Here is a 26,702-nt window from a genome sequence, read left to right on the forward strand (position 1 = left end):
TGCCATTGGTGGGATCTAGAGCTTCTGGTGGCTACCTTGCCCCAAGGGAGTGGAGGATTCCACCTACTAACCAGGTATCAGTGCACTGTTACCTTTTCTTCTCCCTGATTTATACTTCCATGAGATGCCTCTAACAGGCAGAATCACTCTTTCCTGCATAGCAAACATACTCAAAATGCCAAAACAAGAGATTTGTCCCCTGATTTGAGCACCTGCCAATCCAAGCCTGAGAACAGCGTCAGGTTGCCCAGGCACACCCCACCGCGGAAGCCAGGAGCATATAAAGCTCAAACTTCAGGCTGGCCAGCAGCTGGAAGCCCTCCCACCATGGGCTGCCACACCCCCCTCCTCTGGCTGCTGTTCTTGCAGGCTTTTGTTCTACCTGCCGCAGGTATGGCAACTAATGCCCCAGGGCTATTTTGCTCTGCTCTTGTCAGAAGCTGGGAAGTCCTGGAAAAGGGAGCTTTTATTCTGTTTAATGTAATCCAATCACTGAGGCGAGTTTGCTGTGATGATTGTGTATGCATCATGATCAATTTTGGGGAGGCTGGGTCAAATATTTTCTGCAAGATTTGTTTTCTGTGAACAAAGCACTAATCAATTGATTGCTCTTGTAAAATATGGCTCTGTTTGTAGGAGTCTAGAGAGAAATGGATAAAGAAGGAATGTGGGATAATCCAATAAGATGTTTTAAAATGTTCAAATGTTTAAAATGGTTTATGTATTCATATTTTGATATTTAGTAGAAAGGGTATCAAATTACAGTCATGGTTTCTTTGCCATTCCTAAGTGAAGTAGGAAAATATGCAGTAAAAATATATTTTATCTTGAAATACTGGACCATATAGAATATTATCTGAACTTAATTTATGAAGCCTTCTAATCTGAAAATCTGAACCTTTCTATAGTAGCCACATTAATCAAATTTATATTCTTGATTTTAATGTGTATTCCACCTCTAATCCTCTTAAGGAAATTATAAGTTAACTTGGAATCAAATTAACTTAAAACATTTATCTAATTTTCATTATCTTTAATTGTTATTTTGTAGCTTTGGGGGAAAATAGAAAGTCCTCTATTACACAGATTTTTGACTTGTAGTGACAAAATCAAAAATTAGGAAATACTATGGATCAACAAATAGCTTGAATATAATTCTTACTAACTATAAAAAAATACGTAACTCACTGGCCATACAAGAGGGTAAAATTCATACTGACTCTTTTTATCCTGCCAGTAATTGTATGGATGTGTTTATGTGTAATATTCAAATATACTTATCAAGACATACTAGCGTTTTAAGAAGGGTTTCAGGGATTTCTCAAATTCTTTGATTCTAGGCCTTTTTTCTCATCTCTATGTCCTAAGAAGTTTAAACCTGGGAATGTAAAACTTAGGGCCACAAAGGAGGGGCTTGTTTCAGTCCTAACTGGGTGCTTTCTGAATCCTGCCTTAAACCTCTTTACGTAAGAAGAGATTCCTTGTGAATCTCCATGCTGAACCCTTTCATGTAAGAAGAGTATAAGGCATTGAATGAAGGGGATTTCCTGAAATCTTATTGGTAAAGCACTTTTAAGAGTGCTTCAGACATAGAAAATACTCAGTTAGTACTAGTTGCTTGTAGATGCTATAAATTACAAAATACATGTCTTAAACTGAAAGAAAAATAGAAATTCTCCAATTCAGAATATATTACCCTGATGTCTCCATTCCCCTAAGAAACCAAAATATTTTCCCTTTCAATATTTCAGTAGAAACTTTTAAGCAGTAGATTCAGCTTAAAAATACATCAGGGAAGGAAGTTTTTTCTCTCAGTATATCCATACTACTCAAGTATGCACCCCGGGAATTTGTGAAATAAATGCCATGTGTGCCAGGAAAGTGATGAGACTTTCTGACACATATTATCTCTTGGGAATTTCTGAGAGAATTCAGAATTCAAGTTCATCATGTTTGTTCTACTGTGGCAAAGTTGGTGCCGAGTTTTATGATGCTCAGAGCAGTACATTGTGGGCATTGGAGATGTTATAGGAATGGTTATGAGCAGCATCTGACCAGGTCCAGAAGGAATCTCAGTGAGCTCTGCCTTCCACCCACAGTTTGGTCTGATGCTACTCTTAGGAAGTGGACGTGGCCTGTGACTTGATCTGTCTGGGATCAAGTGTGCAAAGATTTAGGACAAGAGTTAGGCATTGGAGAGATCATCCCAAGTCTAGCATGAGTTTAGTGATTTGGGGGAGCTGTAAAAAAGCTGCCCTCAAATCCAGCAATTCTCTTAAGCCTACACTTTGACATGCACATGCTAATGTACTGGGAGGGCAGAGTCAGTCCCTAGGTCCCACTGCACCTCTTATCTCACTGAAACACCAAATTCCAGTGAAAAAACCGGCTCCAGTGGTAGCAGTTACCAAGTGGAATACGGCACTCTGAGAATCCAGTTACGATATTAAACTTGGCTCTTCCTGGCCTTATTTGCTTTCCTGGGAATTTGCCAGCTTTCTGCCAAATGCCGTTGTCCTCAGCACAGTTCCCTGTGCAAAAGAGGGTGCTATGTAAACAGCTGGGGTAAATGAATGGAAAAACAGTGAGCAAGAATATCACAGCCATGACTTATCTCTGCTCATGAGACCCTTCCAAAATGAAAATAACAGGATCATGAGGCTGTTTCCTGTGAGCTGCTGCAAATGTAAGGCTCTTTAGGAGGCTCAGCAGATCTTGCAGACGCCATTTACAAGTCTCAGGTAATCAATGGGAACATTCTCTCCCTGGCTTCTGGATGTATCTTTGCCTCCCTTTGCAAACCTTTTGTCTATGCTTTCACCACATCTCTTCCCCAAAATGTGTACAACACCCTACAGGTAGTGGGTGAGGGTGTCCTCAAGCTTCCAGGAAGCCAGGATTAGTGACATGATATGACTTAGTAAGCTTTATCAGGCCACTCAGGCCAATTGCACAAGAACCTTTAGACAATGGGGCCAGTGTGGCCTGCCAAGAACAATCCCCAGGGGCAGCCTGCAGGTCCTTAGGGGCCACTTGAAACTGGAAGAGATTTAGGGAACCTGCGGAGTATGAGAGCTCAGTTGCTATCAGGACAGTTTACAGGAAGAGTGAGGACAAAGAGCAACTTGCTGACAGAGGGCTGGAGAAAGGGCTGTTTTGGAGAATGTGATGCTCTCCGCAGCAGCACTTACCTCATCAGCACAATCCAAGCAATGTTGTTAAATACTCTCTACAAACCCCATTCCGATCAAGCGATGATCCGCTCATCCCCAACCGACACACTGCCTGCCTCTGCTTCCCTGGACCACCACCCGCAGGCCCTGCTGCCACTCGGGTGAGATGAGATTGCAGGTGTGCACAGCTGCCTTGCCATCTCATATACCTGGGGGCAAGTGCTGCCCAGCTCTGCTGACAGCACCAGGGGCCACTGAGTACACACACATTCACACACACAGACACACACTCACACTCATGCTCCTCTGTTCACACACTCACACTCATGCATTTATTCACATAACTCCATGCATACTCTCATTATACACATTCAGTCTCTCTCTCTCTCAAACACACGCACACACATACACCACACACACCACACAAGATCAACATGTTTCATCCACCCTTTTCTCATCCCCAAAGAAGCCCTGCAGACCCTATCCCCTGCCCTCACCGCCACCCTCCTTTCTAAGCCATCAGGCAGCTCCTAGCCTAGTCTTAAATCTTCCCTCATCATATGCATACAAATAGTGCTCTCCAAATGCTCCAAGCAAAATAGACAAGGTATACCTCCAGTTTCCGAGGCTCCTCTGGCTTTCTGTAGAGGAGGGGCTGGGGCAGCGTAGGAGAAAGAGGAGCCTCCTGCTGTGTGTACGCTGTGTCCTCCTCAAGATTGGAAAATAATGATATTCTGTATCAGACACCCACGACTGTGATAGCTCAGTGATAGAGCACACACTTAGCATGTGTGTGGCCCTGGGCTCAATCCCCAGCACAACACTAAACAAGCAAACAAAGAACAAACACTAAGAGTCAGGTTTAATCATCCCTGCTGCAACCCCTCTGGAAGTCCCCTTTCCTCACGGCCGGCCTCTGCCCAGGAGTCACAGTGCCACATTCCCACTCCTCACTTTCTAACCCTGTGCACTCTACTTCACCCCATCGTCTTTCTGAACATGTTCCTTTTGAGGGAGAATGTCCACCGGCCTTTCATTCACAATCCAGTGGCCTCAGTCTGCGCAGCTGTCCCTGCGCCCAGGCCCTAGCTCCTCCTTAGCCCTGTGGCACAGCCTTCTGCATTTCCTCCTGGGTCTCCGGCCAAGCCTTGGCTGGCCCATCATCTTCCTTTTCACTCAGAATCTGGCCCTCTAGTCTATGCATCTTTTCAAGGATCTAATCTGCTTCCAGACCAGCAATGGTTAAAACCCTATGATCCTTTAGCTACGTGTATAGTAAGAGGATATGAAGCCACATTTCAGAGGTGGACTCTGTGCAGCTTTTGTGGAGCTACTGAGCATGGAGGACCCTGTGAGGGCCACAGGAAGTTAGCTGAGCACCTGCTTAAGAGCCTTACTATAGCATCCTTACTGTAGCATCTACTGCAGTACAGAGCAGTGTTATGCCTGCCTATGCCTTAATGTACCTCCTTAAGCTGTCCTGCCCGGGCAGTGGACAGACCTATAATGCCAGCTTTCATGAGGCTGAGACCAAAGAGTTGACAAATTCAAGGTCACTATAGATTATACAGCAAGAGTTTGTCTCTGAAAACAAACAAACAAACAAACAAAAAATTCATATGACCCTCCAGATCAAGGTCTCCACCCTTTATGATTCTCTGGCCTACAGGGTCACCTTTCCTGTCCTGTAACTGGGCTTTGGATGCTTGTGCTGATGCCTTCCACCCTGCATCTTCCTTTACTTCCTATTAGTTGGCCAGACCCATTACTGATACCTCCAAAATGTCTCTCACACCCTTCCTCAGTCTTCTCCCATTGCTACCACCTGGCTCAGGCTCTCTTCTTTCTTTTCCTCTCCCACCTCTAGGCTCCCACCTTGGAATCCATCCTGCTCGTCCAGTAGGGTGGATCATCCTAATGCTCTGCTATCCAAAAACACGATGATCTTACTCCTTCCTTCAGAAACTTCCAACAACTTCCTGTTATCTACAAAATTAAGTCCAAGACCTGGCCTGCCATTGGAAGTCCTTCAAAATCTGTCCCAACCTACCTCCTGGTTTTATCTCAATATTATAGTTCATTTTCCTATGGATTATTCACCCATTCCATAGCCTTAGGAAATACATTTGAAGAAAATGACTCCTGTTTGACAGGGCTGTTTTTGCTTGTCGGGGCTGTTTTTGCTTGTCTTCTATTTGAGACAGGATGTTGCTGTGTTGCCCAGCCTGGCTTTGAAATACCAAGACCAAGCAATCCTGTCTCAGTCTCGGAGTAGGTAGGCCACAGATGTGTGCCACCGTGCCTGGCGTTATGACTTTGAAATCTTACAGGGTGGTCCTGTTCTCCTCCTTCTACCTCACCACCCACACAAACACCCTTCCTGGGACCCCATGTATGGCAATGAGCAAAAGGTAAATGAAGTCTGTTTTATGGGGATGAACAATCACATTTTTGCAGTTGTCTTGATCCGCAACGTCCATCTCCTGAACTCTTGCGGGGGCAGCTCCTCCTTTGGCCACTAACTCATGGACTGTCTCAGGCAGCCACTGATGTCTGTGATGGCGGCACTTCTGAGGCCTAGGTGTTGGACTTTCCTATGTGCAGCAAGTTTAGCAAAGAGGTCTTTGCACTTCACTTAAAATAATTTATACTGTGATATCTTGAGCAGGTTTCCCACTTGAACCTGAAATCACTGCAGAAGAGCAAGCGTGGAATGAATTTTGCCATCCAAAGGTGCCTGCAAGTGTGATTCAGGGCAATCGGCAAAGCAGGTGCTCAGCTAAGTTACTGTGGCCCTCACAGGGTCCTCCACGCTCAGTAGCTCCACAAAGACTGCACAGAGTCCACCTCTGAAATGTGGCTTTAATATCCTCTTCTTTGTTTCCACTGCCTATGCCTTAATTTACCTCCTTGAGGTGTTCTGCCCAGGCAATTCCAACCACCTCACGGCAGCCTCTTCTGTGTCTAGTCTATCCCTGCTCAGTCCATCCTCCAACTTCCATGAGCATTGCCCTTATAAAACACAGCCTGGCCCTTCATGGCTGTCTTTGTTCAGTGAGGACTCTGTGCAGACACATATGGCCTTCATGCTCTGGCCCCGCTGACCACTCACTGTCACTATGCTGTGGACTGCCCCCTGGTCTCCTACCTGCAACGCACTCTCACCTCATTGCACATCATTTCTGGAACGTGGCTGTGGCTTCGAGCTCCAGTACTTCTGCTAGGAGCAGGTTCTGGCAGCAATCCATCCTTCCTATTAGCCAGGCATTGTCTTTTCTTACACTTAAGACTCAGCATAGGGGCCATCTGTTGTGGAAAGCCTTTCTCCTTCCTGTTCCTTCTACACATCCTTACAATAGCATCTACTGCAGTACAGAGCAGTGTTAGCTACAAACTCTAGGCTGGGAATGCCTGACAACAGGAAGGGTATCTTACTCATCGATCTTACATTTACACATGCTAGCAATAATAATGTCCAGTAAATATTCTTTGGATTGAATTGCCTCCTTAGACTGTAAAACAAGAGTCCCAAGAAAGAAATATATGGTACTGGGATAGGGACAAAAGAAGCAGCCCACCAATAGAGACAATCCATGAACAGCTATATAGGATAACCCTGGTCATTTTGGTTGCATTGAGTTGCTCTTTATGTTCACTGGAGGTTAAAATAAACATTTAGAAAGAATTCACAGAAACGTGCACATGTGTGAATGTGGCGGGCTTATCTGGACTCTGGGGAGAGTTTCCAAGTCAGGGCCATCACTGCCCTTCCATAGCTCATTCACCCACTGCTGTCACTCTGGGGCAAGTCCTCCTCCACATCCTTCAGAACTGCTAAACTCTCTTTTCTCCACATGCACAAATGATTCATGCTCTTGCCTAATGGCATACCTATTTACTTTGTCCAGTCATTACCTGAGTTTCCACCTTTCTCCCCAATGTTAGAAAATACTTCTGCAGTGTATCATTTGATGGGCACAAAAGCCCTGTCTGCTTGGTGCCTTAGTCACCTTCCCAAGGAAGACACTCACAGGGAACCTCTCTCCTATAGTATATAGGAAGCAGCTAGATCTGCCATATTAACCCCAATCCTTTTGGTTCTCTTGAGAAGCCAACAGTAACCACATTAAAAAGAATGTTAGGTTTGAAATGAAAAGACTCAGTCCAGGCACAGGATGGGCTACATAACTGGTAGGTCCCAGTTATGTAACTTTTTTTCAAGAGTTATGAAGAATTTCAGGACAGCAACAATGTGGCATTGAAGAAAGGGCAGGGCCCTTCTGATCTCAGGTCCTCTAGGATTGAAGTGAGCTCATCCTCAAGAGTATTTTTCAACTCCTTTCCCTGTATTCCCCTCTGTTTCCCCTAATATGGCTTTTTGCATGTCATTCAGTCCTTTTCTAACTAAATAGAATCATCAAAACAATAATCATAGTGCCTTTCATAGTGATGCTAAGATCATTATTGTTAATTCCGATCATCAGCCTATCATTCCATAGCCTGAAAAGCAGATTACCAATGATGCTCTGCCTGATCCCTCTGCTTTTTAAGAAAATCAATCTTCTAGAGATAGAGCAGCTGTGTCACTGATAAACTGATCTTGGATAGGGACCGAAAGTATAGAATCAAGAGAAAGAGGAGGAAGAATGACCCCTTCTTGCTCTTCAGCCATTGACTCTGGTTAAGTCAAAGTCCTTTCTCTCTCACTCTCCTGCTTGCACCTCCAAGTTCAACACTCCAGGAAGTGGGATCTGAGGCATCATCGAGTAACCAAGACCTAAAGCACTCAACAAGTATTTATTGTGGGAGATTTTTGAGATCTAGTAGTGAGCAGAAATATCTCTGTCCTGTGGGATTGACCCAAAGCCTCCTCCATATGCCAGCTTTCATAAGAATGCAGCATTCCCATCTGGGTGATTGCAGGGATATGAACCCACCCAATGTAAGAAGCACTGTCTTGGGAGCAGTTTTAGGGGATGTAAAAGAGCTCTGGTCCAAGAAACACCCATTTCCAAGGCCTCTCACCATTTTGCAGGGGAAAGGCAGTCCCAGCTCTCTCACCTCCTGGGCCCCTAGATTCTGCCTTAGGGTTGAATGTGCCAAACAATTCCCAAAGCCCTTCCTGTGAGGCCTTAGCCTGGGCAGGACAGGGAGGTGCTTTGTCTCATCTGGGCGCTCTAGACAGACTGGTGGGGCAGAAGGAGGACTTTGCTGCTCTCTTAGGCAGCATGACCTTGGGCCAAGCATCCTGGGAAGAAGAGAAGAGTGGAGAAGAGTCCATTGAACAAGCTATTTTAAAAATAAATCTTACCTCAGGGAATTTAAAAGCACTTCTGAAGTACGGTTTTGTGTAATCGTTCTCAACTGGAAGTGATTTTCCTCCCCAGAAAACATTCAGCCATGTGTGGAGATATTTTTGATAGTCACAGCAGAGGGTAAGGGAGCTGATAGTATCTATGGGTGGAGGCCAGGGATGCAAACATCCTGTAATATGCCAGACAGCTCCCTACCACCAAGAATGTTACTACTGCTTAGGTTAAGAAACCCAGCTTGGAGGCATGCAGCTTCAACCCCCTTAGCCACATAGTGACTTAGTGAGATCCTGTCTCAAAATAGAAAATTATAGAAAGGGCCAGGGATGGCTTAGTGCCACACTCAACAATAAAAAGGAAGTTTTTAGAATCAAGCATGTACAGTTGCATATGTTTGTCTTAATAATTACTTATTAATTAATAATTGATTTGCTTTAATTATGAAAACAAATTTTCTGTAGCTCCTTCCCCAAGTCCTTGCCTAGGTCCATTTTCCCCCAATACTTTCCTCTGACTATCCGCTGATTAAACTTTATTAAATTTACCCTGTCATTTTGAAAGGGATAACCGAATTTCTTGTAAATCTGCTATTTTGACATATTTACAGAATTGTCATTGGAATCATAGCATGCCATGTACTGTAAGGCTAGGTATACCAAATCTCTAAATGATTTTGCCTATGAGACAGCCTCGAAATATGAATTCCATATAGTCACATACCACTTGCCATTTTCTAAATCATCTTCTATTCATCTCACTCCATGACAGCTCAGGTGGGCCTGTTTTATGATCTCTGCTTTGCAAATAAGTGAACAGATCTAGGGACAAGGTTAAAGCTAAGTGCTTTGAGCAAAGCCACATGGAAAATATTTAAGCCTGTTGACTCCATATCTAGTATTCTACTTCACTATCAATATGCCTACACCCTAGAAAAATTGCCCTGAGCTTCAGCAAAATTCACAAATATTCAGAGTTGTCTTCAGTGCTCTGCTACTAGCCTCATCTTTCTACCTAACTGAACTCCCTTTCCAACACACCCACACACCCTGCGCCCTGGCAAGCTCCCCAGATGCAGAAAATCCTCGTGCAAAGATGCTCTGATTTGCCTAAACTGGAGCCTACAGAAACACCTTCCCACATATCCAAAACTCACACTTCCCTCACTGCATTTCCTTAACTCCTCTCCTTCTCTTGAGGCTGGCAGAAATTCAATGAGTGCTAATTGCTGAAATGAGTAATTGACTCTGTAAGAGGGGAATGTCAATGAACTAGTCAGCTGTAGTATCTCTAAAATAAATGCCCCACAGATCATAAGCCCTAACCAGAGACTCCCTTTGAAATCCTATTATCTTTAAAAGTAACTGAAAGTTTTCCTTTCAACTTACAATAAAACCATATTTGTGTTATTATGAAGACAATGTCTGAAATACCCAACATCGGGTAGCATTCACCTCCTAGGAAGATTCAACCTATTTAGCATGTGGGTGTCTCTTGCCCCAAACTCAGGTGAGGAACTCAGAAAACCAACCCCAGTTGAAGGTCCTTAACTATTCCTGAGCATGAAGGTTAGATTGATGCGTGTGTGTGTTTCAACAAATACTTAACATGGTCCAAAAAACTTTCCTTCCAAGAGGGCAAAGTCCAGCCATTTGGAAATAACCCTATATAAGACTAATACCAGGCTGAAGTTTCTCAGTGGGATCATGGCAGTGTGGCAACAGCAAACCCCTTAGCAAGTGCAGGACATTAAAGAATTTTTATCATCTTTAATAGGCTCAAGTTATAGTCCATTTTCTTTTTCTTTCTCATAGAATATGAACATGAAACTTTGGGAGATTTTGGTAAGAGTCACTTTTTAGTACTCCATTAACAGAACACCCCAAAATGCTCTCAGTAAACTGACCGTGGTTACCAGTATAACCCAGGGGGTGGGGAGGGGCAGAAGACAAACAATCTAATCAAAAGATTCAGAAAGGACAGAAATGCAAAAGGAAGTGACCCTACCTTTAGCTATGATGGAAATATTTTCTCCCCAAACTTTTGTTCTTTTGGTCAAAATGCATTTTAGAAAACCAGATGAGGATATGAATATGGTGTAATAAATTATCGCTAAGGGATGTAATTGCACTCAGATTGGACTAAGGAAAATCCTAACTTCAGACACCTAAATAATGCATTGAGATTGGAAAGGCAGTAAGTGTAGTCCCAGGACATTATGTCCCTCTATCCTCATTCAGAAAATTTAGAGACTTTGGAAAAAAACATGTCCCTCTTTATTAACCTGAGCCCTCCAAAGTCCTCCTTCCTCGAAATCGATCCCCCTGTGAGTGCCACAGGAGTGAGCACTTCTCTAAGCACTTGGCCCTTGCCTGTCCGGTAGAAGGAATATTTGCACAAATGTATAAAAAAGCAATCTGTACTAAATGACTAAGCACCTGAACACCTAATCAATTCTTCAATTTCTGCTATGCAGAACCTACTGAGTATGTATCCCCAAAGCATGCTGTTATTTCAATATCCCTTCCAATATATGCATGCTGATGTTTGTCTAGTAAACTTGGGTGGACAATTTTGCAAGGCAATGATACATTACTTATTTCTCTTTGTTCTTAGATGCTAAAATCTTAACAGCATTTCCTGGTGGTGAGTCAAAGTTTTTTTTAACTCCTTATGTGATGTGGTTTGGTGGGTTATGTGCTTCTGGCTGGTGGTAGATGTCCAACCATGCAGACACTACCAAGGAGGATGATTTTGCCCAAGGCTCCCTATGCATTCACCTCACTCATGAAGCTCTGTGGGGTTTGTTTTGTCTTGATTAACGCACTGAGTAAGGGTCATTCCTCTTCCCACTCCTCTTTGTCCACTTAACTCATTCTTACTGTTCTCCAAGCTTTGCACATTGTCATCACTTAAGAAAACTTCAACCGTCATGCCTCATTATGCATTCTCAAAACATTATGAGCACCTCCCTTTCTTCCTGGCACTTGATGTAGTTACAAATCTCCATTTAATTTTAGATGAACCTGACTATCTCCTCCAGACACTCAATCTAGACTCTAATCTCTATGACATCTGTTAACCACAAGGATCACAGTGCTATCTACTGTGACCCAGCGTATGCACAATAAATGGTGGAGGCATGATTAAACATGGATTGATGCAGAATATGTTTCTTCTCCTAACATGCAATATTTTGTATTTTCAGAAGACTGGCCACAGTTGCAACTCATAAATGGGTCAGGCAGATGCTCTGGGAGAGTGGAGGTTTTCTACGGTGGACAGTGGGGCAGAGTTTGTGATGACCACTGGGACATGCATGAAGCCGATGTGGTGTGCCGGCAGCTGAGCTGTGGGCGTGCTCTCGCAGCCCCCACTGAGGCACAATTTGGTGAAGGCAAAGGCCAGTTTCTGCTGGATGATGTGGACTGTACCGGGACAGAGAGTTTTCTGGGACAGTGTCCCCATGCTGGCTGGCGAGTGCATAACTGTGGTGCTGGAGAAGACGCCAGTGTCATCTGTGAAGGTAACAGCCACTTTTCCCTCTGATAGCACACATCTCCTTACCCAGGTTGCATCTCTACGATGCCACTGGCAATACTCGCACAGATGTAATCATAAGCCATGCCTGCCCTTGTGTGGGTCAAAAGTAAAGAGATGTCAGTAATTTCAGAACTCTGACCTGAACTCAGAAAATTACTATGATACCAAAATGGATTTTATGCAGGGAAAGCCAGCAGAAGATATCAGTGGTTCTATTATGAGGACTAGATTTGAAAATACCTGCTGAAAAGAAAATGCACATCAAGAGTGAGATGAATCACTCACTGGGTGTGCTCTACCTTTTTTTCAGAACACTGTGTTCAAAAAGAGATAAAGATTTTAACCACTAAAACTTTGCAAGTCTAGTAAAGGTGATGAAAGGAAGAGTTTATAAATTAGAATACCTCCAGCTTGTCCTGTTTGTTGTGAGTTCAGTCTATGTATTACAAATCATAAATCATTGAAGAAATAGTAATTATCAATACCAGCCCAGTGCAGATGCTCCTGGTCTTAGCATTCTACGTATTAGGGGCCAGGTGGGCACTGTTCTGTGTAGTGTAAGCTATTTTGCAGCACCCCTGACCTTTACCCACCAAATGACCATAATACCCCACTACAGTTGTGACACTCAAAAATGTCTTCCGGTATTGCCAATTGTCCCTTTGAGGGGCAAATTACCCCAACTGAGAACCATGGTCAAACATATGACATATTATTAATAGTAAGGACATAAATATGTGTGCCAATCAGGGAAACTCCTTTAGTGTACTTTAAGCAGTTACTTAATCACTAGCCAAAATGTCCAGCTGCTCTCAACCTGAAAGACTGTATCTACATAATATGAATATAATGAGTTAGCTTCTAAGGTCAAGTCAAACTGTTTCTTTATTGGTGTGTTCATGTGTATGTACTGGTTTGATTTTCATTTAGTTTCTGCCTTTCTTATTCTTGATTTTTTTTAAATTATGTAGGTTAGGATTTACAATTCCACCTGAACAATCTATTCTATACAACCCTGGGGTCCACGTGTGCTGTGGTTGAAATGTGTTTGCATACCGTTTGGGCATGTTACAGCGGTCATACTGCAGTGTGTCAGTCACTTTTCTCCTTACTAGGACACAATGCCCAACACACACAACTTAAAGGAGGAGAGGTTTACTTTGGTTCTCAGTTTCAGAGGTTTTAGTCTGTGGTTGGCGGGCTCAAAGACAGAAACTGTGCTATGGAAGAACCTGCTCATGTCATGACAGCTAGAAAGTAGAGAGCCCAGGGAAAAGCAAGGGAGGGAGACAGAGCCTTACAGGTCACACGCCTGAGTGACCCACTTCTGATCATATCCCTTCTCCTAACAGCACATTCAGTTACCGAATGAATACGCTGCTGAATATGGTGCTCCCACAACCCGATCATCTTCCAAAAGCACTGCCTAGGAGTGCATGAGGCTTTGGCGAAATATTCTTCATTCAGACTATAACCACAACCATCAACTACAATTGATCTAGCATGTGTCATGAGACACAGTGTGTTAACCATTTATGCATTTGGTGATTCATCAAAGTCATCTGAACTAAGAGAGTCAACATTTTTATTTCAGGGAGTCATTTCTTTCATTCTAAAATCCATTTTTAATTAACCATCTCCATAAATAACTACCCTTTTCTGAAATAGAACTTTTGTTTTTCCTACTTATTAACAGAAACTGAGTATTTAAAGCCCACCTCGGGTAATTTCATGCTTTTGTTTTCTCTATACAACATTTTCTGTGCCAGCATCTGTCTGGGCAGGGTGTGAGAAAATAGTAAACCAGTACCTGGTGAGAGGGATCAAATTCCAGATCATAATTGTCATTATTTTCTAATAAACTTTACAGGTACACTTTTGACATACACAATGATCACATTCATCATAGGGGATTTGTACCTGTACGTAATATTACTTGGTTCTTTTTTTCCCCATTCCCCTCTCCTCCCTTCAACCCTTGTTGCCCTCCTTATTTTAAACAAAAGCTTTGTTTCCATTTTTCCTCTCTTCTCTTGCTTTCCAGTTCCTTCCCTTTCTCTTCCCCTCTCTCTTGTTCCCCTTCCCATTTGAACATTTTCTTCCTACTTCCCAATATCTATCATCCATTTTGGTCCTTATTTACCCTTTCTATTTCTCACACAAAAGAAATAATGTGATACTTAAATATGTGTATCTGATTTATTTCACTTAAAATTATGGTCTCAAGTTGCATTTATTTACCTAAAAATGTCTCAGGTTTATTCTTCTTTATGACAGAGTAGTATTCCACTGTATATAAAACCACATTTTCTTTATCCATTTATCCATCCATGGGCATTTGAGCTATTTCCAAGACTTAGGTATTAAAAATTGTGTGTGCATGTATCACTGTGGTATGATGCTTTTAATTCTTTCTGGAAGATACCAAGAAGGGGAATACTTGGGTCAGTGGAACATCTAATTTTAGTTTTTTGAGGAATCTCCATAATGATTTCCATGGTGGTTGCACCAATCTACACTCCTACCAACAGTGGGGAATAATTCCTTTTCCCCTACAGCCTTGCTAACATTGGTTGATTTCTTGATTATAGCCATTCCTTCTGGTGTGAGATGGAATCTCAGTGCTGTTTTTATTTGTATTTCTCAAATGACCAGTAATGTTGAAAATTTTTTAATGTTTATTTACTGTTTATACTTCTTCAACTAAGAAGTGTCTATTCACTTCAGATGCCCATTTTTGGTTAGGTCTTTAAATTTTGGGGGAGTCTGATTTTTTCAGTTCTTTATATATTCTAGATATTAGTCCTCTGTCTGAGGAATGGCTGGTAAAAAATATTTCTTGTTCTGTGAGTTGTTTCTTCATTCTGTTGGTGTTTTTTTGCTGTACAAAAGCTTTTTAATATGATGAGATCTCAGTTTTTAATTCTTTGTAACATTTCCAGTGGGTTTGGGTTTTGTTCATATACCTATGTCTTCACGAGTTTTATTTATTTTATCTTCCAACATATTTTTAGATTTTTGTTCCACTTCAATTTTAGTTTAGTGCATGGTGAGAAATATGGTCTAATCTTTGGCATGTGGAAAGCCAGTTTTCCCAGAACAATTTATTAAAGAGGCTATCTTTCTTCCAGTGAAGTATTTAGCCCCTTTGTCAAAGATGGGGTAGCTGATTTGTGCATGTAGAACCAACCCTGATTCCCTGAGGTGAATCTTACTTAGTCATGATGTATAATCTTCTTGATTTGTTGCATTCTGTTTTCCAGTATCTCATTGAGGATTTTTGTATCTATATTCATTAAGGAGATTGGCCCGTAGCTCTCTTTTTTCATTGAAATCTTCTCTGGCGTTGTTATCAGGGTAATACTTGCTTCCAGAAATGAGTTTGGGAGCATTGCTTCCCTTTCAATTTCATTAAAAAGTTTGAGAAGTAGTGATATCAGACCTTCTCTAAATTTCTTGTAGAATTCATCTGTGAATCTATTAGGACCCAGGCTTTTCATGGTAGTTTTTAATTACATCTTCAATTTCATTGACTGATATTGGGTTACTTAAAATTTTCTTTTCGATTCAACCTTGGTATCTCACATGTATCTAAAAATATGTCCATTTCTTTTGCACTTTCCATCTTATCAGAATACAGATTTTCAAAGTAGGTGTTGGTGATCTTCTGGATTTCTGCAGGATTTGTTGTGATTCCACTCTTCTTATCCCTAATTGTATGGATTTGAGACTTTTCTGTCCTTTTTTGATAAGATTGGTTAAGGACTTGTCAATTTTATTTAATCTTTCAAAGAACCAACTCTTCAATTCATTGATTCTTTGTATTTTTTTTTTAGTTGCCTTAATTTCTGCTCTAATCTTTATAATTTCCTCCCTCATAAGTGCTTTGGGTTTGACTTTCTGTTCTTTTTCTAGAAGTTTGAGGTTCAACATTAGGTTTTGATGATCATTATTTGCCATTTCTGCATTCTTAGGTGATTAAGGTAACCTTACCATTGTTGAAAATGCTGTTGGGTTACTTCTCACCACCAAGTAATTATGTAGTAATATAATTCCTACTACAATTTAAAGGAGAAATCTTGGTAAATTGTTTGTGTTTCTCATGTTACTGTTTAGCAAATGCTCATTCACACTCTCTGGAACCCAAGGTAACTGGGTAAGGGTTGTGACCCTACGTCTATTAGCTGCTTGATGTTCCAACAGCCATCTAATTCTCAACCTTTCCTCCCACAGAGAACACAGAAGAATCACTGGCAGTGCCCCAAGGTAGGAGGTATTTTCATGATGAATTCCCACCAAATAAGTTGTTCTTATTTGGTACAACTTTTCCTTTTGCTTTATAACCAAATTCTTATTATAATTGCTGAGCCACATTTGGTGGGAGAAGATGGTACATATTTAGGACAAATTTTGCATCAGTTTCCTGGTGGCTGGAAACCTGGTGAGTCAGCTGGTAAACCCAATGGGAATGCATCCAAGACAAACCTGTGTATGAGCCAAGGCCGAGCGTTGGGGTGAGGAAAAGACAATGCATTTGGCAACAAAAGATCTGAGTTTAGTTTCATTTCTCCCTCTTACTTAGTGTGACTATGGGCAAGTAACTTCACCCCTTATAAAGAGGGGAATAAAAAATACTCCATACTGCTTCATCTACGTTAGATGACATCATAGACAAGGAATGATGACAAAAGTTGACTTCTATTGAGGTTTACAATGTTCCTGGTACTACTTTAAGTACACAGTTTTTAGGTGTTTAATTCTCTAATTTAAGGTCAGAACAAATATTTTGTTCTAAAAATTTATTTTTAATAGTTATATAGTTCAAAAAAAAATCAAACAATACTAAAAGGCCTGAATATTACCAAGAAACAAACAAACCTACCCCATCTCTCAACCTTATTCCTGCATATAGAGGCAGCTTCTTTCATATCTTTTATCACCTTATTTGGATGTTTACATCCGTATTTCCAAACCACATGCATATATTGTTACTGACTTTTCAGTTTTAGATCTTGTCTGATTAGTTCTTAGTTTGATGAGGATCTAGTCCTTATTTTTCTGCCTTCCAATACATACTATATATGTAATTATATCACAAGTTCTAATTAAGTTAATATACAATGTTTACATTATTATGACCTTATACATTGGTCACAGCACTCATGTAGCATATTGTATTTCCTTTCTTGTAGACTATATTTCTTCTCTTCCTTCTACTTAATATTTGCCCTAGTTTTTTCATTTCACATGTAGAAACTACACAAAGAAAACTCTTTTTATGAAAAGCTACATAGTATACATTTTAGGCCTCATAGGCCAGAGAGTGCAGTGACATTCACCAAACTCTGCTGGGATAGCAAGAGAGCAGCCATAGACTATGGAAAGTACTGTACGTAAAGGCTTTTATCACTAGAATGTCTTCAAAATAACCAGCTCAGCAAATATTTCTGAGATTCATGTCCACAGAGCTGCATTCCATCGGGAATTTACTATATCTTACAATGTATATTTTAGTCCTGTCACATTGAAGATTTGTTGAAAATCAATATGAAGATCAAGTAAAATTACCAAATTTCATTGAATAATAAGCATTTCAATTTATTTGTACCAATAGGTGATAAAAATTCAGCAGCCATATTATCAGGTAAGAGAACATTTTTGTGCTGTTTTCCCTGGAATGTCTTTTTACCATCCAGATTTAGGAGAGAAGTAGATGAAAGAATGCTGTAAAGGTATTTCACTGAGTGACTCATCACAACCTGTCCTCTGTAGATGAATTTGTGTGGAAATGATTTTCAGGGTGTCACTCCTGTAGATTCATTGACTTCCTTTAAAAAAAGAGATAACAATATCTTTGTTTTGAAAAACTACTGGAAACCATTCTGAATGTACATTTAATTACTATCTTTAACCTTCAGCTTGACCAGTTGCTCTGAAAGTGTACAAACTCTCAGTTTTTATAAATAAAGTGTTTCAATTTTCTTTGGAAGAAGGATCATTTGATCACATATAATGTCTACTTATTGTTGTATGGGTTCCCCTTTGTTGCTATAACACATTGCTGTTACTTGATAGCTAAACAACACAACTTTATTGCCTTGTAGTTCTGGAGGTCAGACGTCTAAAAGTGTTTTACTCAGCTAAAGCACCATGTCAGCCAGGCATGGTCATTCTAGAAGTTCTGGGCGAGGAAGGTCCATTTCCTTGTTTTTTTTTTTTTCTAATTTTTAGAAGAAACATGTATTCCTCGGCTCTTGGCTCTAATTTGCTATTTCCAAGCCAGCAGCTTAGCATCTTTAATCTCTTCTACCTCCTATTTCTACTCGTAAGCTCCTTATGATTGCATCTGAACCAGGATAATTGATATATTTTAAAGCAGCTAATTAGCAGCCTATTTCCACCTGTAACCTTAATTTCCTCTTTGCCATGTAATTTAACATATTCACAAGTTTGGTAGATGAGAGAGGGGGTAATATTCTGCCTACTATATTTGTACTTGAAATAAATTTCTGTGGTTGGTTTTATTCAGTGGCTCAGAAATGAACCTGTCGCTCAGGACACACACCGAAACAGAGTGATCTAAGCTACAAGTGGAGAGGAGAAAGGTGCGCTGGAAGAGAGGGAGCAGGCACTCAAGTCAATACAAATAGATAGCAGTGTCTCTCCATCCACTGTAGTTTTTTCTGTCAAGATTCATTACAGGTAATGTGAGGAATTCCCCTGCTAAGATATGGCATGGAATCAATCTAATGAGTAAGAGAGAACATGAACCACCTACATGCAGCACAACACTTATGAATAATTCAACACGTACAAATAGTGCAACACCTCTCAACAGAAATGCCAGCAATGAAACAGGTTAAGCAGTAAAACAAGCAGAACAAGTGAAAGAAACACCAAGGGATCCTGAGGATCCAAACCATCAGACCAATTCTCAGAGAGAATATTTAGGCCCAAAGATAGAATTCTCGGGGCTGGGGATTTAGCTCAGCGGCAAAAGCGCCTGCCTGGCAAGCGCAAGGTCATGAGTTCGGCTCCCGGTACCGGAGAAAAAACAAAAAAAAAAAAAAAAAAAAAAAGATAGAATTCTCACCACAAAACACCAAATACTGGCACTTGGACTTTGAGTCTGACAGAGAGGAAAGGGAACTACTGAGCCCAAGAGGATTGAGGATCAATGGCTAAGAGATGGGTTAGCATTACTGTTGCCTATGCAGTGATTGCTTCAGAGCTGATGCAAAACTACATCTTGTAAAGGTTACAGGGGGTCCCTAGATGGCTGCACCTCCCTCAAATCACCGTGAACTGTTGCTGCTTATTAACAGATGCTTCTTTATTCCAGTTCTACCTGTTGCCATCTCAACTCAACTCCCTCTTACAACTGATGAAAGTTCAACATCATCAGGTAGGACACTTTACCTACACCATGACAGGGTTGAGTAGAACTCCTAAACTACACATAGTGGTAGCCAGGGGTTCTGCTACACAATCTCTAGTACTGGTAATGTTTCATTTGAAATCAAATGACTTAAGAAAAAACAGACCAAGATGATCTAGATATCATGGTGTGCAGCTTCACTTTATATTTGATTATCTGTAGTTTACTATCAAAAAACACTGTAACTTAAGGCTTCTCTGAAAAAAAAAAAACAGGGCAAATATTAAGTAGAAGGAAAAGAAGAAACATAGAATACAAGAAAGGAAATACAATATACTACATGACCACTGTGACCAATGTATACATGGTCATAATAATGTAAACACTGCATATGTAAAGAGTGAGAGGAAAAAAGGTAAGCATAGAAGTGAATGTGTGTTAGAGAAAGAAAAACTATTAAAGGTCATGTTATATCTTTTGAATTTAAAGAAATAAAGTAGAGCATCTACCTACTGTCTGGGAAGTGTACAGCTCAGGAAATTTTAATTATTTTTCCAAATGAGTCACATGGAGAAGCATGCCTCCTCCTACTCATGTTGAACTGACTAATAATGTCACCATTAAGGTCTATTTTCATTTTTATATTGGTACATTTTAGATATATATAATGACAGCATTTATCATAGGGAATTTGTACATGATATATCTTGAACCTTCTTTTTTTCCCATTCCCCTACCCTCCAATCCCTTTTTACCCTCCTTATTTACAAAAGCTTTGTTTCCATTTTTTCTTTCTGTTCTCTTTTTTCTTAACCCTCCCTTGCTTTCCCTCTCCCTCATCCCTTGTTCCCCTTCTTATTTGAACATTTTCTTCCCATTTCCCAATATCTATTATACATTTTGGTCCATTTGCATTTTGTCATTGTGCTTGTTGATGCTGTCTCTACTCCGTCATGTGTAACTGCTTACACTTCAGTTTTACCATCATGTAACCTATAGTCTGACAAAGCCAATGATAATCTCTAATAAGCCCTGGTATCTGCATTATTCTTGTGGCTACTGAGTACTTGAAACACAACTAGTGGGAATTGAGATATTTTGTCTGTGTCAAATATACTCTGGATATTTCAAAGACTTAGAGAAGTGGGGAGCTGCTACACAATGGGCAGGAAGTTTCAGTTACAAACAATAAATAAATTCTAGAGATCTGCTGTACACATGGTGCCCATAGTTAATAGTATAGCATTATGCAGCTATTTAGCATAGCATTAAAAATTTGTTAAGGTGATACAATTCAAAGGTTCTTACCATGCACACAAAAGGGATACAAGGACTCTTCCTGGAGGTAGTGGATATGTTTATCCTCTTGATTATGGTAATATTATCACAGATATATGTCTATGTCCAAAATCATCAAATTGCATATGTTAAACAGATACAATTTTTTAGTATATCAATCACATATTTCAACAAAGTTACTTTTAAAAAGATGTAGAACTATATAAAAAGAATGTAAAATTATTCATTGAAATTTTATATTGATTACATATTGAAATTATAATATTTGAGAGACATTGAATTAAATAACATGTATTAGTAAAATGTTGTATGTCTGTTAATGTTTCCCTCCTTTTGTCTTTAAAATAAAAATAAATAAATAAATAAATAACATGTATTATTAAAATTAATTTCAACTCTTTCTTTTCCCTTTTTAAGATTTGCCTACCAAAAAATTTACAATTACATATGCAATGGATCCAACTTAATTTCTATTAAACAGCATTGCCTAATGCATTTTAATCACTATGTTGAATGCTTCAGGAGAGTTTTCTTATCTGATCTTCCCAACAGCTGGATGTGGGATCATCTATAATCTCTGTTTTCCTAATGTGGACACTCATGCTCAAATAGGTTAATCCTGTCTTGGATTTCATGGAAGGATAACACATATAATCTGACTTTGGAGACCTAAAGCTTAATCTCTACACTATTCTAAACTGTCATCTAAACCACATTAAAAATCCTATTAAATATTGACTGGCTATGTTGCCTATTCAGAAATCAAGAGGACCCCTTAGAGATGAGGGAAGTTAAGAGAAGAAGGAGTTTGTCTTTCTAATCCTCATACTTACTGACCTAAACTCATATCTCCATAGCCTAATTGGCAGCAGCTCTTCATCAACGTCACCTCTAACTTTGTTCCTGTCTCAGTCCACTTTTAAAAATTCTTAGCCCTCTTTTCCAGGTGTGCTGACACACATCTGTAATCCAAGCACTTGTGAGGCTGAGGCAGAAGGATGGCCCCAAATTCAAGGCCAGTGTGGGCCAAATAGTGCGACCCTGTTTCAAAATAATCCCTTAAAGTCTAAGAAACTTAGCTCTCGTGGCTACATAAGGGTGTTCTCGAAGCCTCAGTAGAATTTCCAGTTAGCTGCAGTGCAGTGCTCAGAGAAGACACATAGATGCTGAGTTTGAACCTACCCTGTACCACCGCCTGCCTATGTAACCTCACCCTGTCTCTTTATCGAGATGGAGCAATCACTTATTTCAAGGAGTTATGGTGATGATTAAGTCAGTGAATCCCTATCAAGCACTTAATGAACAGCCTGGTGTGCAGTCAGTGCCCAGTGAGTGTGACCCTCCACACATCATATTGCCCTGCAGATACCACTGCTTGGGGAGAAGGGACTTCTGTCCTGAGGCTGCCGGCCTGGGGAATAGGCCATGGTGCTTCAGCTGCTTCCACCGGCCATGACCACCTTGTCATTACTCCTCCCCAAGCCTCTGGCCATCACCAGTTTGCTTTCTGTCTCAGTGTATTTAGCTACTCTGGATATTTTGTATAAATGAAACCATACAATATGGGATGTTTTCATGCCTAGAATAATGCTTTCAAAGCTGTCTATTCCTTTTAAAATTCTTTGTTTGAAAGCCACTGTGTAAAAGTAATTGAGTTCTTGTCCAAGAAATGTGAAGCAGGTGAAGAGGGTCCTTCTCTTTCTATTCAATATTAAATCTCAGAAGTCATTTTCCTTGCATTGTTTTTCTAAAAGCTCCATCAGCTTCAGCTGTCCTGGATGTTAACCACCCAACCGTGTCACCAGGTAAGTCAGTAAACTATGAGCTAAAACAACAAAAACTAAGTGTGATATATTGTGTATGCCACATCTGGCCCTGTAAGCCCATAGAAAGAATGATTCATGTTCAGGAATGGGACAAGTTCAATACCAAGGGATGTAGGGAGAACATGAGATGTCACCTACAGCATCAGACTATAACTGAATGAGGAAGGCTTTCACCTGTCTTGCTTATGACTACAATCCTAGCACCCATCACAGTGCTTGCCACATTATAGGCACTGAATACATGTTGGTTGAATGAATAAAAGAATGTGTATGTAGTACATGTGTGGACTGGGCATTCAGCTTCTTATTGAGTCAGCTTTGGTCTTGACTATGAATAATCCTGCTAGGCAGTAAGTCATGGAGGTGGATTTCTCCACTCAAGAGACACAGGCATCACTCTGAAAGATGCCAATCATCCCTATGTACAATCATCCTCTTCACAGGGAAGTGTTAGCATTTCAGATGTGCACAAATGAACAAAGCCAGATGCTTCTAATACATATTTTTTATGTTTCAGTCACAGTAGATAATGAAAAGTTGCCAACTGTCTTGTCAGGTAAGAGCAGTGACTCCATCATTAGTCCTGTAGATAGACACCTTACCATGCACATGGGACATACAGGCAGATGGAGCACCAGCTTATATAATGTCCTTTGGGGTCATCAAAGAAGTCTTTATGACTATCATGATTTCCACAACTTTTGCCAAATTTTTTAGTCACTCGTGTTGCTACTGCTGAATACACTCATGCAAAACCTGGAGTTGATGCAAGATTAAAGAGAGGGAGGCACGAGGATAACACTTAGGAGCCTTCTGCTGGGCACCTAAACTTGACTCCAACCTCCTCTGAAACCTGGCAGTTCGTTATGAACATGTGGCTAGTCCAGATGTTTGGGTAAAGGTATGGACTAGCTGGTGGACCTTTGCCAGCTGTCAGTTGAGTCCTTTTCTGATGTGTGCTGTGTCCATCCCAGGCAATGGACCTTGATTCCTAATTCCATTTCAATGTTGTTTCAGTTCTTCCTGTGGCTGACTTTGTAGCAGCCAATCGCAGAGCCAGTGAGCCTCGGCTCAGCCCACCAGGTGAGCAGGCTTCCTCAGGTACCACTGTTGCTCTCATCAACTGCAAAAGAGGAATCACCATGCCAGGAAAGAAGCCCAGGGAGTGGCAGAGGTGGGGGCTGCTGAGGTACAATGGAAAGCTCCATAGTGAGAGGAAATGGATCCTGGCCTAAAGAACTGGGCTGGTCAGTTGGTCCTTCCAGATTGCTTTAGCTTCTGGTCAGCTTTACTTTCTTGCTATTCCAAGGAAGACACTATAAAGTTCAGAAAATACAAAGAATAAGAGATCTAAATATCACATCCCCCTACCTGGACATGACAATGTTTACATTTTGTTATACCGGTTTCCTGTTCTGATCAAGAAATGAAATAGCTACACATGAAACTCCCAACACTGGGGATGTGGCTCAGTGGTAAAGCACTTGCCTACCATGTGGGCAGCTCTGGGTTCAACCACCTTTACTGTAGATAGATAGATAGATAGACAGATAGATAGATAGATAGGTAAGAAGCCTCAGTAATGCCCCCAAGCCAGTCTCTCCTCCCTCCTTCCCCCTTTTATATTATCTTCATAGTTCATTTTCACATTTTTACAATCTGGGTTATATGATTTTTGTGTGTTCTTTTTTCATGCAGATTATGCTAGTCTCTATATGTTATGCAATACAGTTTCTTTGTTCAATATCACTTTTTTTTTTTTCCAGTACCGGGAATTGAACTCATGACTTTGTGCTTGCCAGGCAGGCACTGTGCCCCTGAGCTAAATTCCCAGCCCCCAATATCACATTTTTAATCAATCCATTTTGATATACATGTGTATATTTATGTGTGTGTTTCACTGTTGTTAACTGTTGTAAGTTATTCTATTTTTGGAATATACTTCTAAATTTAATCAATTTCCCCATGGATAGAAAAGCACTTTCCTAAATATTTGTGTCTTTCTTGCTGTTGTCAAGGACCAAAGCATGAAAAATAACATATTCTTTTTTTGTTTTTCCTCCGGTACCGGGAACCGAACTCACGACCTTGCGCTTGCCAGGCAGGCACTTTGCCGCTGAGCTAAATTCCCAGCCCCGAAAAATAACATATTCTAACACCTTGTCTGCTTTGTTTTGTGACGAGCAAAAAGCCTGTCACGTGGTAGCATAATTATCATGTACTTTCTTTCCTACAGCACTCTTATAAATCAGGTAACTTAAAGACTCATCTTACTTTTTAAGCCAAGTATAATGACTTGGATCAAAATGTCTCCCCAAAGACCTATGTGATCAAATGGGAGTTTGCAAAATTGGATCACAAGGGCACTGACCTCATGGATAGATTAATTTTTTGCTGAATGGAACTGAGGAAGTGGGGTACTGGGGACATAATCTGGGAGAGTGTATCTTGTTCCTGGTTCTTCTCTGTCTCTGCATCCTGGTGGCCATGAGATAAGCAGCTTTCCTCTATGATGGCCTTCTACCATGATGTTTCTGCCTTGCCACAGGACAAAAAACAATAGAGTCAACTAACCATGGACTGAAACCTCTGACACCGTAAACCAAAATAACCCTTTCCTCCTTTAAGTTGTTTTTCTCAGGTGTTTTGTCACAGCAATGAAAATCTAATTAACACTCCAGGCAAATAAGGTAAGTTTGACACTTACTCTTGTTTTTGTCTCCACAGAGGGCTGGCCCAGGCTGAGGCTGGTGAATGGCACAGGAAGGTGCTCTGGACGGGTGGAGGTTTCCTACCAGGGGACCTGGGGGTCAGTGTGTGATGAAGGCTGGGGCCTGCCAGAGGCACAGGTCGTGTGCAGGCAGCTTGGGTGTGGCCTTGCTCTGTCTGCCCCTCTTGGTGCCCACTTTGGCCCAGGCTTTGGAAAGATCCTTTTAGACAATGTACACTGCAGTGGCACAGAGAGCAGCCTGTCCCTGTGCACCCATGACAGCTGGTTCACTCACAACTGTAGCCACGAAGAGGATGCCGGAGTCATCTGCTCTGGTGAGGGTCCTTTTGCATTCTAAATGAGTCATGTGCAGAATGGCTTAGCTACTCCTGCTGGGAGGGCTGGCATCTTGTCTTTCTACGCTAACAAGTTCTCTAGTAAGGCAAGCCCTGCCCTTCCAAGGAAGACTGATTTCTACATCCCATTCTACTTTGACTTCTGCCTAGCTTCTGTTTAACATATGTAATGGAAATAGGATACAAATAAAACCATCAAATCAAGCTTTAAGTAATTCACAGGGGCTGGTTTGAATGGTCCATTGTTGTCTGAAGCTTATAAGGTGTTCCCAGCTGATACCAACCCTCCATAACAGATCAACTCAGAATGCAGCTCAGGAGGCTGAGTCACTTTGTCCTATAGGGAACCCCATAATCCTGGTCTGAATGGCCCCCTTCTGGGCAGCTGACCTAGGTTAGGTCCTGGTATCCTTGGGAGTGAGTCTTTGGGGAGATTCCAGGCTGAAGTGTGACACTGGCTGCAAAGAAGTTAGGAATTAGCTCATAGCACCCAATACCCCAAGTGCAGAATCTTTCCAAACGAGAGTCTAGCACCAAGTAGCTGCAGGCATAACACGACTGGTTTGTGGCCACTGCAGACTACAATTAACAGCCCTTGATCTCAGATATACTCTGCTAAAACTATGTTCCTGAGTCCTCACAAAGTATGAGAGAAAAATGCAAAACTGAAAACTTTATACATATATGATTTCAGAGTACTTCTGCCCCTCAGAAATACCATGGGGCCATTCAGTTTATCTCTTTTTTATCCTAAAGTAGTGTTGTTCAAACTTAATTGTGCATTAGAATCCCCTCGCAACTTATTAAAACACAGGTTTCTGGACCCTACACTTGGAGTTTTTTATTTAGTAGCTCTAGGGTGGAGTATGAGAATTCACACTTCTGACAAGGTTAGGATGATAAAGCACTGCTGGTCTGGGGATCACACTTTGAGAATTACTGTCTTAAAACATAATTTAACTGACTGTTTCTTATCCTAATAAATAGAAGCAGAATTGTCATCATCATCATCATCTTCATTACCATCTTCATCACCACCACCAGCACCTTCATCATCTTCATCTTCATCTTCATCATTGACACCATTCTCATCATCATCTTCACTGTT

The 26,702-nt window shown here is 41.0% G+C and overlaps 1 protein-coding gene across 1 annotated transcript; it reads left to right on the plus strand.

The window, feature by feature from the left end:
- Window positions 1–321: 321 nt before the first annotated feature.
- On the plus strand, window positions 322–26,643 carry LOC106146396 (putative DMBT1-like protein; the record flags this gene model as incomplete). The annotated part of the gene is made up of 12 exons (XM_013503020.1): window positions 322–391; window positions 10,297–10,326; window positions 11,099–11,128; window positions 11,691–12,008; window positions 16,259–16,291; window positions 17,640–17,669; window positions 19,368–19,430; window positions 22,457–22,507; window positions 23,046–23,084; window positions 23,546–23,611; window positions 25,256–25,573; window positions 26,582–26,643. Coding segments are annotated over exons 1-12 (1,104 nt in total), but the record flags the coding sequence as incomplete, so codon positions are not given.
- Window positions 26,644–26,702: the final 59 nt, after the last annotated feature.

The sequence above is a fragment of the Chinchilla lanigera genome, unplaced genomic scaffold (assembly GCF_000276665.1).
Source record: "Chinchilla lanigera isolate Chin_1 unplaced genomic scaffold, ChiLan1.0 scaffold00076, whole genome shotgun sequence".
NCBI lineage: Eukaryota > Metazoa > Chordata > Mammalia > Rodentia > Chinchillidae > Chinchilla > Chinchilla lanigera.